At 37.4% G+C, this 13,217-nt stretch overlaps 1 protein-coding gene across 9 annotated transcripts in view; it reads right to left on the reverse strand.

Moving 5' to 3' along the window:
• ARHGEF9 (Cdc42 guanine nucleotide exchange factor 9) overlaps positions 1-13,217 on the reverse strand; it is a 158,937-nt gene that overhangs the window by 10,815 nt on the left and 134,905 nt on the right. For all 9 annotated transcript variants that reach the window (XM_032757060.2, XM_032757055.2, XM_058441416.1 and 6 more), the window contains one exon: positions 9,931-10,174. In XM_032757060.2, coding sequence (XP_032612951.1) covers positions 9,931-10,174 — 244 coding nt within the window. The remainder of the gene's footprint in view (positions 1-9,930; positions 10,175-13,217) is intronic.

Below are 13,217 nucleotides of genomic sequence, written 5' to 3' on the forward strand. Positions count from 1 at the left end.
CCAAGTCTTTGCTATTGTGAATAGTGCCGCAATAAACATACGTGTGCATGTGTCTTTATAGCAGCATGATTTATAATCCTTTGGGTATATACTCAGTAATGGGATGGCTGGGTCAAATGGTATTTCTAGTTCTAGATCCCTGAGGAATCGTCACACTGACTTCCACAATGGTTGAACTAGTTTACAGTCCCACCAACAGTGTGAAAGTGTTCCTATTTCTCCACATCTTCTCCAGCATCTGTTGTTTCCTGACTTTTTAATGATGGCCATTCTAACTGGTGTGAGATGGTATCTCATTGTGGTTTTGATTTGCATTTCCCTGATGGCCAGTGATGATGAGCATTTTTTCACGGGTCTTCTGGCTGCATAAATGTCTTCTTTTGAGAAGTGTCTGTTCATATCCTTCGCCCACTTTTTGATGGGGTTGTTTTTTTCTTGTAAATTTGTTGGAGTTCATTGTAGATTCTGGATATGAGCCCTTTCTCAGATGAATAGATTGCAAAAATTTTCTCCCATTCTGTAGGTTGCCTGTCCACTCTGATGGTAGTTTCTTTTGCTGTGCAGAAGCTCTTTAGTTTCATTAGATCTCATTTGTCAATTTTGGCTTTTGTTGCCATTGCTTTTAGTGTTTTAGACATGAAGTCCTTGCACATGCGTATGTCCCAAATGGTATTGCCTAGGTTTTCTTCTGGGGTTTTTATGGTTTTAGGTCTAACATGTAAGTCTTTAATCCATCTTGAATTAATTTTTGTATAAGGTGTAAGGAAGGGATCCAGTTTCAGCTTTCTACATGTGGCTAGCCAGTTTTCCTAGCACCATATATTAAATAGGGAATCCTTTCCCCATTTCTTGTTTTTGTCAGCTTTGTCAAAGATCAGATGGTTGTAGATATGCAGCATTATTTCTGAGGGCTCTGTCCTGTTCCGTTGGTTTATATCTCTGTTTTGGTACCAGTACCATGCTATTTTGGTTACTGTAGCCTTGTAGTATAGTTTGAAATCAGGTAGTGTGATGCCTCCAGCTTTGTTCTTTTGGCTTAGGATTGACTTGGCAATGCGGGCTCTTTTTTGGTTCCATATGAACTTTAAAGTAGTTTTTTTCCAATTCAGTGAAGAAAGTCGTTGGTAGCTTGATGGGGATAGCATTGAATCTATAAATTACCTTGGGCAGTATGGCCATTTTCACGATATTGATTCTTCCAACCCATGAGCATGGAATGTTCTTCCATTTTGTTTGTATCCTCTTTTATTTCATTGAGCAGTGGTTTGTAGTTGTCCTTGAAGAGGTCCTTCACGTCCCTTGTAGGTTGGATTCCTAGGTATTTTATTCTCTTTGAAGCAACTGTGAATGGGAGTTTACTCATGATTTGGCTCTCTGTTTGTCTGTTATTGGTGTATAAGAATGCTTGTGATTTTTGCACATTGATTTTGTATCCTGAGACTTTGTTGAAGTTGCCTATCAGCTTAAGGAGATTTTGGGAGGACATGATGGGGTTTTCTAGATATACAATCATGTCATCTGCAAACAGGAACAATTTGACATCCTCTTTTCCTAATTGAATACCCTTTATTTCCTTCTCCTGCCTGATTGCCCTGGCCAGAAGTTCCAAGACTATGTTGAATAGGAGTGGTGAGAGAGGGCATCCCTGTCTTGTGCCAGTTTTCAAACGGAATGCTTCCAGTTTTTGCCCATTCAGTATGATATTGGCTGTGGGTTTGTCATAGATAGCTCTTATTATTTTGAGATATGTCCCATCAATACCTAATTTATTGAGAGTTTTTAGCATGAAGAGTTGTTGAATTTTGTCCAAGGCCTTTTCTGCATCTATTGAGATAATCATATGGTTTTTGTCATTGGTTCTGTTTATATGCTGGATTCCGTTTATTGATTTGCATATATGTGGAACCAGCCTTGCATCCCAGGGATGAAGCCCACTTGATCATGGTGGATAAGATTTTTGATGTGCTGCTGGATTTGGTTTGCCAGTATTTTATTGAGCATTTTTGCATCAATGTTCATCAGGGATATTGGTCTAAAATTCTCTTTTTTTTGTTGTGTCTCTGCCAGGCTTTGGTATCAGGATGATGCTGGCCTCATAAAATGTGTTAGAGAGGATTCCCTCTTTTTCTATGGATTGGAATAGTTTCATAAGGAATGGTACCAGCTCCTCCTTGTACCTCTGGTAGAATTCGGCTGTGAATCTGTCTGGTCCTGGACTTTTTTTGGTTGGTAAGCTATTAATTATTGCCTCAATTTCAGAGCCTGTAAACGAACAAAGCCTCCAAGAAATATGGGACTATGTGAAAAGACCAAATCTATGTCTGATTGGTGTACCTGAAAGTGACGGGGAGAATGGAACCAAGTTGGAAAACACTCTGCAGGATATTATCCAGGAGAACTTCCCCAGTCTAGCAAGGCAGGCCAACATTCAAATTCAGGAAATGCAGAGAACACCACAAAGATACTCCTCCAAAAGAGCAACTCCAAGACACATAGTTGTCAGATTCACCAAAGTTGAAATGAAGGAAAAAATGTTAAGGGCAGCCAGAGAGAAAGGTCGGGTTACCCACAAAGGGAAGCCCATCAGACTAACAGCTGATCTCTCGGCAGAAACTCTACAAGCCAGAAGAGAGTGTGGGTCAATATTCAACATTCTTAAAGAAAAGAATTTTCAACCCAGAATTTCATATCCAGCCAAACTAAGCTTCATAAGTGAAGGAGAAATAAAATACTTTACAGACAAGCAAATGCTGAGACATTTTGTCACCACCAGGCCTGCCCTAAAAGAGCTCCTGAAAGAAGCACTAAACATGGAAAGGAACAACCGGTACCAGCCACTGCAAAAACACGCCAAATTGTAAGGACCATCGAGGCTAGGAAGAAACTGCATCAACTAACGAGCAAAATAACCAGCTAACATCATAATGACAGGATCAAATTCACACATAACAATATTAACCTTAAATGTAAATGGACTAAATGCTCCAATTAAAACAGACAGACTGGCACATTGGATAAAGATTCAAGACCCGTCAGTGTGCTGTATTCAGGAGACCCATCTCACATGCAGAGACACACATAGGCACAAAATTAAAGGGATGGAGGAAGATCTACCAAGGAAATGGAAAACAAAAAAAGGCAGGGGTTGCAATCCTAGTCTCTGATAAAACAGACTTTAAACCAACAAAGATCAAAAGAGACAAAGAAGGCCATTACATAATGGTAAAGGGATCAATTCAACAAGAAGAGCTAACTATCCTAAATATATATGCACCCAATACAGGAGTACCCAGATTCATAAAGCAAGTCCTTAGAGACCTACAAAGTGACTTAGACTCCCACACAATAATAATGGGAGACTTTAACACCCCACTGTCAACATTAGACAGATCAACGAGACAGAAAGTTAATAAGGATACACAGGAATTGAACTCAGCTCTGCACCAAGTGGACCTAATAGACATCTATAGAACTCTCCACCCCAAATCAACAGAATATACATTCTTCTCAGCACCACAAGGCACTTATTCCAAAATTGATCACATAGTAAAGCACTCCTCAGCAAATGTAAAAGAACACAAATTATAACAAACTGCCTCTCAGACCACAGTGCAATCAAACTAGAACTCAGGATTAACAAACTCACTCAAAACCGCTCAACTACGTGGTAACTGAACAACCTGCTCCTGAATGACTACTGGGTACATAATGAAATGAAGGCAGAAATAAAGATGTTCTTTGAAACCAGTGAGAACAAAGACACAACATACCAGAATCTCTGGGACACATTCAAAGCAGTGTGGTAGAGGAAAATTTATAGCACTAACTGCCCACAAGAGAAAGCAGGAAAGATCTAAAATTGACACCCTAACATCACAATTAAAAGAACTAGAGAAGCAAGAGCAAACACATTCAAAAGCTAGCAGAAGGCAAGAAATAACTAAGATCAGAACAGAACGGAAGGAAATAAAGACACAAAAAACCCTTCAAAAAATCAATGAATCCAGGAGCTGGCTTTTTGAAAAGGTCAACAAAATTGATAGACCGCTAGCAAGACTAATAAAGAAGAAAAGAGAGAAGAATCAAATAGACGCAATAAAAAATGATAAAGGGGATATCACCACCGATCCCACAGAAATACAAACTACCATCAGAGAATACTCTAAACACCTCTACGCAAATAAACTAGAAAATCTAGAAGAAATGGACAAATTCCTCGATACATATACCCTCTGAAGTCTAAAATGATTTTCTAATTTTGTAAAAATCAAAATAAAGTAAGTATTCAACCGATGAAAGAGGGGAAAGAATCTAAAATATTCTTGAAATCCTGAAAGAAAGTAGGAAAAAGAAGGAAATAAAAGTGAAAATTAAGAAGAAACAGAAATAAACTGCGGAAGGGATAAACAAACCAAAAACAAGTTCTTTGAAATGACCAAATGTAAATTAGTACAGCCATTATAGGAAGCAGTACAAAAGTTCCTAAAAAAATTAAAAATAGAACTACTATATAATCCAGCAATGCCACTGCTGCGTACGTATCCAAAAGAAAGGATATCAATATACCGAAGAAATATCTATGCTCTCATGTTTATCACAGCATTATTCACAATAACCACAATATGAAATCAACCTAAATGCCCATCAGTGGATGAATGTATAAAGGAAATGTGGCATATATACACGATGTTATATTATTCAGCCATAAAAAAATGAAGTCCTGTCATCTGCAGAAACATAGATGGAACTGGAGGATATCAAGTGAAATAAGATTATTTTCCCTCATACGTGGGAGCTGAAAAGTGGATTTCATAAAGATAGAGATTAGAATGGTGATTATCAGTGGCTCAGAAAGAAAGGCTCAGGTCAGTGGAGAGGGGCTGGTTAATATGTACAAAAACACAGTTAGAAGGAATAAGATTTAGTTTGTGATAGGACAGTATGAAAATTAGAGTTAATAATAATTTATTGTATATCTCAAAATAGCTAAAAAAATATATTTGGAATGTTCCCAACACAAAGAAAAGATGAGCATTTGAGGTGATGGATATCGCAATTACCCTGATTTGATCATTACACATTGTATACAGGTATCAAAATATCACATGTACCTTAAAAATATGTATAATGATTATATATACATAAAAAAGATCAATGCTCCCTGATAAGCCTGATTAAAAGATTAAAATGAGAAAATAAAAATATATGAAATATTATGAACCCAAAAGAAGACAGATAACTACAATTATGGAAGATATAATAATTAGAAAATATTATGTGTAGATATATAGCATTAAATTAAAAATCCAGAGGAAATGAACAATTTCCCAGAAAAATAGAAATTATCAAGAGTAATGTACAAAGAGGCAGAAATGTACAGAATCTAAAGAAAACTCTACCATTTTCCTGAAGCATACAGAACAAGATTTTGATGAAAGGAGAGCAGAGCCTTGTCTTAAATGTGAAAACTTAACAATAATGCCAAGCCATTACATATTTAAAAATTTAATATAATGCCAATCAGAATCCAAATGGGCTTTTTATGCCAGTTTTTACAGCAGTGTTTTTAAACCTAGAATAAATAAATTTGATATTCATATCAAAGAATAAACATCTAAGAACTGCTAAGAAAATGATAAGAGTGAATAAGAATTGATTGTACCAGGCATTAAAACTTTCTCAAAATCTACTGTAATTAAAACAGCATAGTCTTGATACAAGAAATGACAAACAGAAGAGTGGAACAGAATAGAAAGTTTAAAAACACATCTAAGTATATATGCAGAGTTACTATATATGAAAAATGGCATTTAAACTGTGCGGAAAATAAATGATTTATTTAATAAATGATGCAGATGCAACTGACTATCCACCTGGAAGAAAAAAATGAGATCCCCTTTCTCACATCATACAAAAATGTAAATTCCAGATGGATTACTGTTCTAAAATAAACCAAAAATATATTTTTAATTAGGAAATTTTATAGTTTTGATGGCAAGAGATCTTAAGCAAGATGAAACTAGGGGCCAAAAAATGAATAATATATATATTTTTCAAAGTAAAAATTTAAATATTTATAGAAGTAGGCAATATAAACAAACTCAAAAGACAAAAAAAGGACTGGTGAAAACGTGAAATTCGTGACTGACAAAGTGTCACATCAACAATATAGAGTCCTCCAAATTTATTTTAAAAGAATGAGTAAAGGGTATGAGGCAATTCACAAAAGAAATGAAAAATAGCCATTAAGCATATGAATAAAAAAAGGTTCCAACACTTTTTTTTTCAATTTACTAGTTGAGAAATGGCAAACTGAAACACAGATACTATCCAGTGCTGGTTAGGGTATGCGGAAGCAGGTACTCATAAAATTATGCTAGGAGTATAGATTCTACAAATCTTTCAGAATTTAATATGGAAGTATGTATTAAAACTGTTCACATCCTAACATTCAGTCATTCCACTTTAGGGTACGTATCCTACAGGAATAAAAGCACCAATAAGTAACAATGAGATACGTACATGGATATTTATTACAGCAATATCTGTAGTGGGAAATAAAGCTAAATATAAAATGAATGTCTAGCAAAAAAAAGAACAGTCAGCCCTCTGTAACCATGGGCTCCACATCTGGATTCAATCAACTGTGGATCAAAAATATGCAGAAAATAGCGGCTGGTTGCTTCTTTACTGAACACTTATGGATTTTTGCCTTGTTTTTATTCCCTAAACAATACAGTATAACAATTATTTACATAGCATTTACATTGTGTTAGGTATTATAAATAATCTAGAAATGATTGAAAGTATATGGAGGATGTACATAGGTTATATGTGAATACTATATCATTTTATATAAGGGATTTGAGCATCCATAGATTTTGATATCCACGGGAGTCCTGGAACCAATATCCCGTACATACCAAGAGATGACTGTGGTTATTACATAATATTATGGAATGTTATACAGCTGTTTATAAGAAAAGTGTGATGAATTTATTGATGTGCCCATTTGACTAGACCATAGTCCTCACTAATATAGGTGTTGCCATGAAGGTATTTTACAGATATAATCAAAGCCCCTGATACGGTTTGGCTCTGTGTCCCCATCCAAATCTCATGTGGAATGGTAATCCCCATGTGTTAGGGGAGGGGCCTGGTGGGAGGTGATTGGATCATGGGGGGAATTTCTCCCATGCTGTTCTCATGATAGTGGGTGAGTTCTCACGACATCTGATGGTTTAGAAGTATGTGGCACTTCCCCCTCGCTCTCTCACTCTCTCTCCTGCCACTATGTGAAGAAGATGCTTGCTTCCCCTTTGCCTTCTGCTATGATTCTAAGTTTCCTGAGGCCTCCCAGTGATGCTTCCTGTTAAGCCTGCAGAACTGTGAGTCAATTAAACCTCTTTTCTTCATAAATTACCCAGTCTCAGGTAGTTATTTATAGCACTGTGAAAATGGGCTAATACAGGCCCTAATCAGTTGACTTTATATAAGGGACAATATCCTAGATAATCTGGATGGACCTGACTGAATCTGTTGCAAGACCTTAAAAGTAGAGCTTAGGTCTCACACAGAAAGCGCAGAAATTCTACCTGTGCACCACAGCTTTAGCCCATGTCTGTGCCATTTCATCCTTCTCATGAGCTTCTCTTCCTGACTGCCTGTAGATGACAGCTTTGGCCTATGTCCATGGGTTTGAGCCTGCCTGTGATCCTCCATTTCTTTTTTTTTTTTTTCTTTTTTTTTTATTATTATACTTTAGGTTTTAGGGTACATGTGCACAATGTGCAGGTTTGTTACATATGTATCCATCTGACTGCCTGCTCTATGGAATTCTGAGCCACTTAGTCAACATTCACAATCACATAAGCCAATTCCTTGTAATACAATCTTCAGCAGTGGTATGATATATCTCCTACAGGTTATGCCTCTTTGGTTGAACCCTAACTGATACAAGGGGTTATAGTTAGATTCTATATTATTTATCTGGGGAGTTACTTATGATAAACTAAGTTTAAAAGAGCAACCTACAAGGTAATATATATAATATAATTTTTGTAAATATAAAAGTATTATGTTTGTATATGTTTATATGGGCATGAGATAAGTATGGAAAGAGGCATACCGAACTGTTAACACTGGTTATTTCATTCAGTATGGAAGTGACAGAGAAGGGGAAAGAATGCTAAATTTTCTTTATATATTTCCATATTTGTTTAAATGGTTATAATGGTCATGCATTAATTTTATAATTAAAAAGTAAAAATTTAAAAAAGCTATGATAAAACTATATGACCCTCATAAAATAATGATTAAAAATATGAAATGATCTGATAGAAATGCTAATGATATAATGATGAGTGAAAATGATCTATCCACCATAGAGAGGCAGGTATGGGGAGAGAAAGAAAAAAAGATTCAGTCACCTTGGTTTTTCTAATTAGACACATAAAAAAGGCTGGAAATATATATCAAAATATTTATGAAAGTTATTACTGAGTATGTTCATGTGTGATTTTTTTCTTCTTTCTTGTACTTTTCTGTTGCTTTTCCCCCAAATTTCCTACAATGGAAGTGATTTACTGTTATTATCAAACCAAAAAAAAAACCTCAATATTTTAAAAGATGAACATATGCCTGTTCAGAAAGTAATTTCTAGAAGCTTTTCTATTAGAAGCAGATAAAGTCACAGGTTTATTAGGGCATTGTGTGGGAGACATTGTGTTAGAGCCAATGGGAATGGCAGGGGCCTTCTAATTGATTCAGGGTCTGAACACTAAGACCATTCCTTTAATAACTCTAACACCCTAGGCAAGGTCAGTGGCTGCTGCTGCTTGCCATTGAGAGAAGTAGCCAGCAACATTTATATGCCACTCCACATCATGTCCCAATGCAGTGTCCACATACTGAAAGCAATCTGATTCCAATGAGACTCAAAGTGAGTTATTAATGTGCACTCTACCCAAGTTCTGAGGAGAAGACCGGAGTTAGATTTGTCTTTCTGACCATCCTTTCTTACCTCTGGATAATTTCAATCACCCACATGGAAGGATAGAAGAACCCTTTTGCACCAGGATTCAATGAGTAGGCCCATTTTTCTAGAGACAATTTCCACAAACTTGAGCATACAGGCGTTTTAAAGTACAATTTCACTCCCATAAGCAATAGGGCAAAGACAGAAACTGTATGTCTTCTCAGGGAATTAACAAGTCTGGTTGCTTGGTATTTTTTAGGACAGAAAGGCAGGACCATGAGCAAGAGACCAGACAGTACTTTATAAGTCACAAAGCTATAACTAATGGCATCTAAATCCCACAGTTGGGAAGCAGCATGAGAAATATCTCTACTATCTATATCCCCACTGGAAAAGAGAAACAACTTATTGTAAGGCAAAAAAGTATGTTTCAGTGTGATTCGAAATCATGAAAATGGTCATGGTTTTAGGCCCTGTTATATTTTCTATAATTTACTTTAAATACTTCCACACAGAAAGTGTGATGTGTATGTGCATATTATTTGAATCTACAGTCTAGGGGGATTTAGTTAACGTCTGAAGTATCCTAATCAGGAGTACAAACTATATACCTAATGACAGAGAGTTGAGGATTTATGAAGATTACAGAACAGGTTGTATAACTGATTTTTGTTTATTTGCTAATAAATGTATGTTTGGGAGAATCAAGCCTGAGGCTGGCTTTCAGTGTGATATTCTTAGCTAGTAGGGGAGGACAACCTATAGTTCAAATCTACCACTGACTAATGGAAGCTATTGGTACTTACCAAAAAGAACCTAATAATAAGGAACCACCAAAGTAGCTTAAGTCAGTTTGCAACAGAAATCTTCCCTCTGACTCCAGGAAAATGAAAACCAATTCAAACCTCCTATGTTCTTCATAGCCATATTCTTTCTACTCTCAGGTCACTTACCAATTTTTTCGTCTTCCTGTACCATTTTCCTCTCTTCTCTGAAAGCCCTGAGCCAGCGTATTTTTTCCTCCAGCTTCTTGGCAAAGAACAGATGTATCTCCTCAGTCTCCTTGTTGTGAAGCTTGAAGGCATTCTTCATGCTGACATTAAAGTCATCATCTCTGCCATCCTCAATGTCAACTACCTCATATTTATCCATGTCAATGCGGCCTTTGTAGTACAGGATGTCTCTCCGGATTAGGTCCTAGATGGGAAGGAAGAGGTTTCTTGAAGGTATGTGCAGGGCGAGTACTAGAAGAGTTGGCACACGGGCACAGCAGAATGCTAACACTGTCACCGTTTTGAAGTACCAATGGGGGTTGGTTTGTTCTAAATTTGGCCAGGTTATATTAGTAGTCTGACACTGACAGGTTGGTTAACTAGATGCCCAAAGAAAAAGCCTCTGTCTCACCTCGAAAGATCATTTCAGACACCAGAATCAATCCTTGGACGTGTGTGCAAGTCTGCTGATGGGAGGTAGGAAACAGTAAGCCACATACACATGGCTAGCAAGGGCTTCTCCTTTTCTAAAACATCAGCAAGCCCACTAGAGGTATGAAATGAGCTGGCTGGTTGCCTGGAGTGTGTTCAAATATCTGTGCAGGCCAGTGAGACCTGAACATCAGATGGGGACTGAGTGGTAAGAGTAGCTAGGAGGCCACAGACTGCTGGCAAAGGATTACCTAGGGAGGGTCTAACACTTAGCACTCTGGGGATTTTTAGAAAAGGCCCAGTCTGGCAAGAGAAATGGAGGTAAAAGTAAATAAAGAAGTTCACATACCAACACAGATGAATGTCACAAATCTTATGGAGAAAAACAGAAGTTGTAGATGGATACAAACAGTATGTTGCCTATTTGTGATTGTTGTTTTGCTCTCATAGACACAAAATTGGATTAATCCTAACCCTAGTCCATGAGACACTCATAATTGGTCCATGCATGGCATTTTTATTTCTCTATTTATTCATTTACTTACTTATTTTAATAATATAAAGTACTGGTGAATCTGCCACCAATCCCAACAACTCCAAGTCATCCTCCATCCTAAATCTTATGTTCATAATTTCCATGGTTTCCTTTCTATATAGTTTTACCTCATCTGTATCTGTTACTTTGAAAAACATACAAAAAAATGCCACATAATGTTTAAAGATACATACGTATGTAGAAAATTATAAAGAAATATGTGACAATGATATATGCCACGTTCCAGACAGTACAGAGCAGAAAATGGGGAGGGGCAAGAGAGGAAGGGGAAGAAAAAGAAGCAGAAGAGAGGGTGGGAAGGAAAACTATTTGTAATGAATTATTTCTTAAGGCGGATAGTAAGCACGTGGGTACTCATTATATTATTTTTATATCTTTTTGAATGTCAAATATTTCATAAATTAAAAAAGAAAATAGAGGGATGGATGAAATGACATATAGGCCTATGGAATGTCAGATCTTATAAATATCTTGGAGTGGCCTTTCAGCCCCTTCTCCTCTTGGCGCTGCCCTCAGCCTCTTCTGAGAACACATCCACTGCTGGGAGATGTGGTATGGCTGAGTTAGGTTGAGGAAGGCCCCTGTGAGCCCTGTCCTGACAGATGTCTTCGGGCCAACTCTCCCTCCTCTTTGCTTTATCTGCTCTTTCAGTCAGCTGGACAGAGTCAGAAATGTTCATTAATTTTTATTAGCATTTTACAGTTCAATTAAACCATTTCCATTCTACGGAATTGCCTAACTTGACTCACTTCTCAGCTGTGTGCTCCCTATGACGGATCTTCTTTTGGACACTCACATTCCCAATCCTAACTCTTCACACTGTGCAGTATGCTGAGATTTTCAGTTGGGTTGGGAAAGGCTACCTTGCAGGATTCCCAGCATAGCAAGGTTTCCCAGCATAGCTCTGTCAACCTCAAAGGCCCAGGCTGGAAAATACAGATGTTGTTGAATTGCTTTTGAAAAAATAATCATGTTACTTTTTCCCCTCCAAAAATGATTGTTCATATAAATAAGAAAAGAATATAGATGGATTCTGATCTATTGGTTGTCCCCAGGATCAAGTTCACAGGAGAGGAAGAGTTCAGCTATACAGAGAGGGCCAATGTTGCCCCAAGCCTATTGCAGAACCTGGGTTCCTTTTACCATGTTCAGTGTGCACAAGCTCAATCCTGGCCAAAAGGATAGAGTGATTCCCATACACTGAGTTCCACAATTCTCAGGAACACTTTTTGAGACACATGTATAAAAAGTGGGCCCTATCAGGCTAATCTAAGTACAAAAGCAGGATAAGCTAGGCAGAATGTATGAATGTAATTTATCTCGATCTCAGAAAGGTTTGAATTGTGCCTTACCATACATAATACAATACATACAAACCTGGAAAGCCAGATCTGAACCACACATTCTCACGGGACCACATTGCCTAAAACAGGCAGCCTCAACTTCCTTGTTGCTAACTTCAGTCCACAGCCTCCATCCACTCTGCCCCCATTCTGAGTTGGTGTGTCATAGTCATTGAGAGCTTTCAACACCTTTGCTAGTTCCCAAAAATAGAAAGAATATGCATGATCTTGGAGCTACATTAAAAGCATCAATTGAATTTCCTATTGTTTCTTTAGATTTGTAAGGATGACAAGAAGCTAGAGAGAATTTCTGCTTCTGTGGTGGGGAAACAGGGCTAGAGAGATGTGTTACTAAAATTATCCCTTTGCCTGTTCTTCCTGGTCCCCCAGAGGGCTAAATGTGAGTTTTCGGGCACTAGATTAGTCATAAGCCAAATGTAGAGATGTGATAGGAATAATTAAGAATGACCTACTAGTTCAGGAACTCCAATCAGAAAGAGTAGCTAAGACTATAAGCAGTAAGCAGCATGGAACAAAAGAAAGAGCATGATGTAGAGTCTGAAGCCCTGAGTTTGATGCCTTGCTGCTTAACCTACCAGCTGTATGGTTATGGACAAGCCAGTTAACCTCTCTGAGCCCCAATTTCCTCAACTAAGAAATGAAGACAGTTATCCTTACTCTGTAAAATAGCTATAAAGCTCTAATATAAACATGTCACTTCCAGGACATGAGGCCAGACTTGTCCACCAAATACAGCCCTGAGCTTTCTTGCTCCTGGGCCAGTGTTTCATAGTCCTTAAAACCCTCTTTTGATAAACTTAAAAGAAAAAACATCTCACTACCTCCTTTAGCTCATTTAAACTCTCCAAATAATTTAAATATTGTGAGTAAAAATAAGTCAAAGCAAGGGGAACTCT

The sequence above is a fragment of the Hylobates moloch genome, unplaced genomic scaffold, assembly GCF_009828535.3.
Source record: "Hylobates moloch isolate HMO894 unplaced genomic scaffold, HMol_V3 SCAFFOLD_7, whole genome shotgun sequence".
NCBI lineage: Eukaryota > Metazoa > Chordata > Mammalia > Primates > Hylobatidae > Hylobates > Hylobates moloch.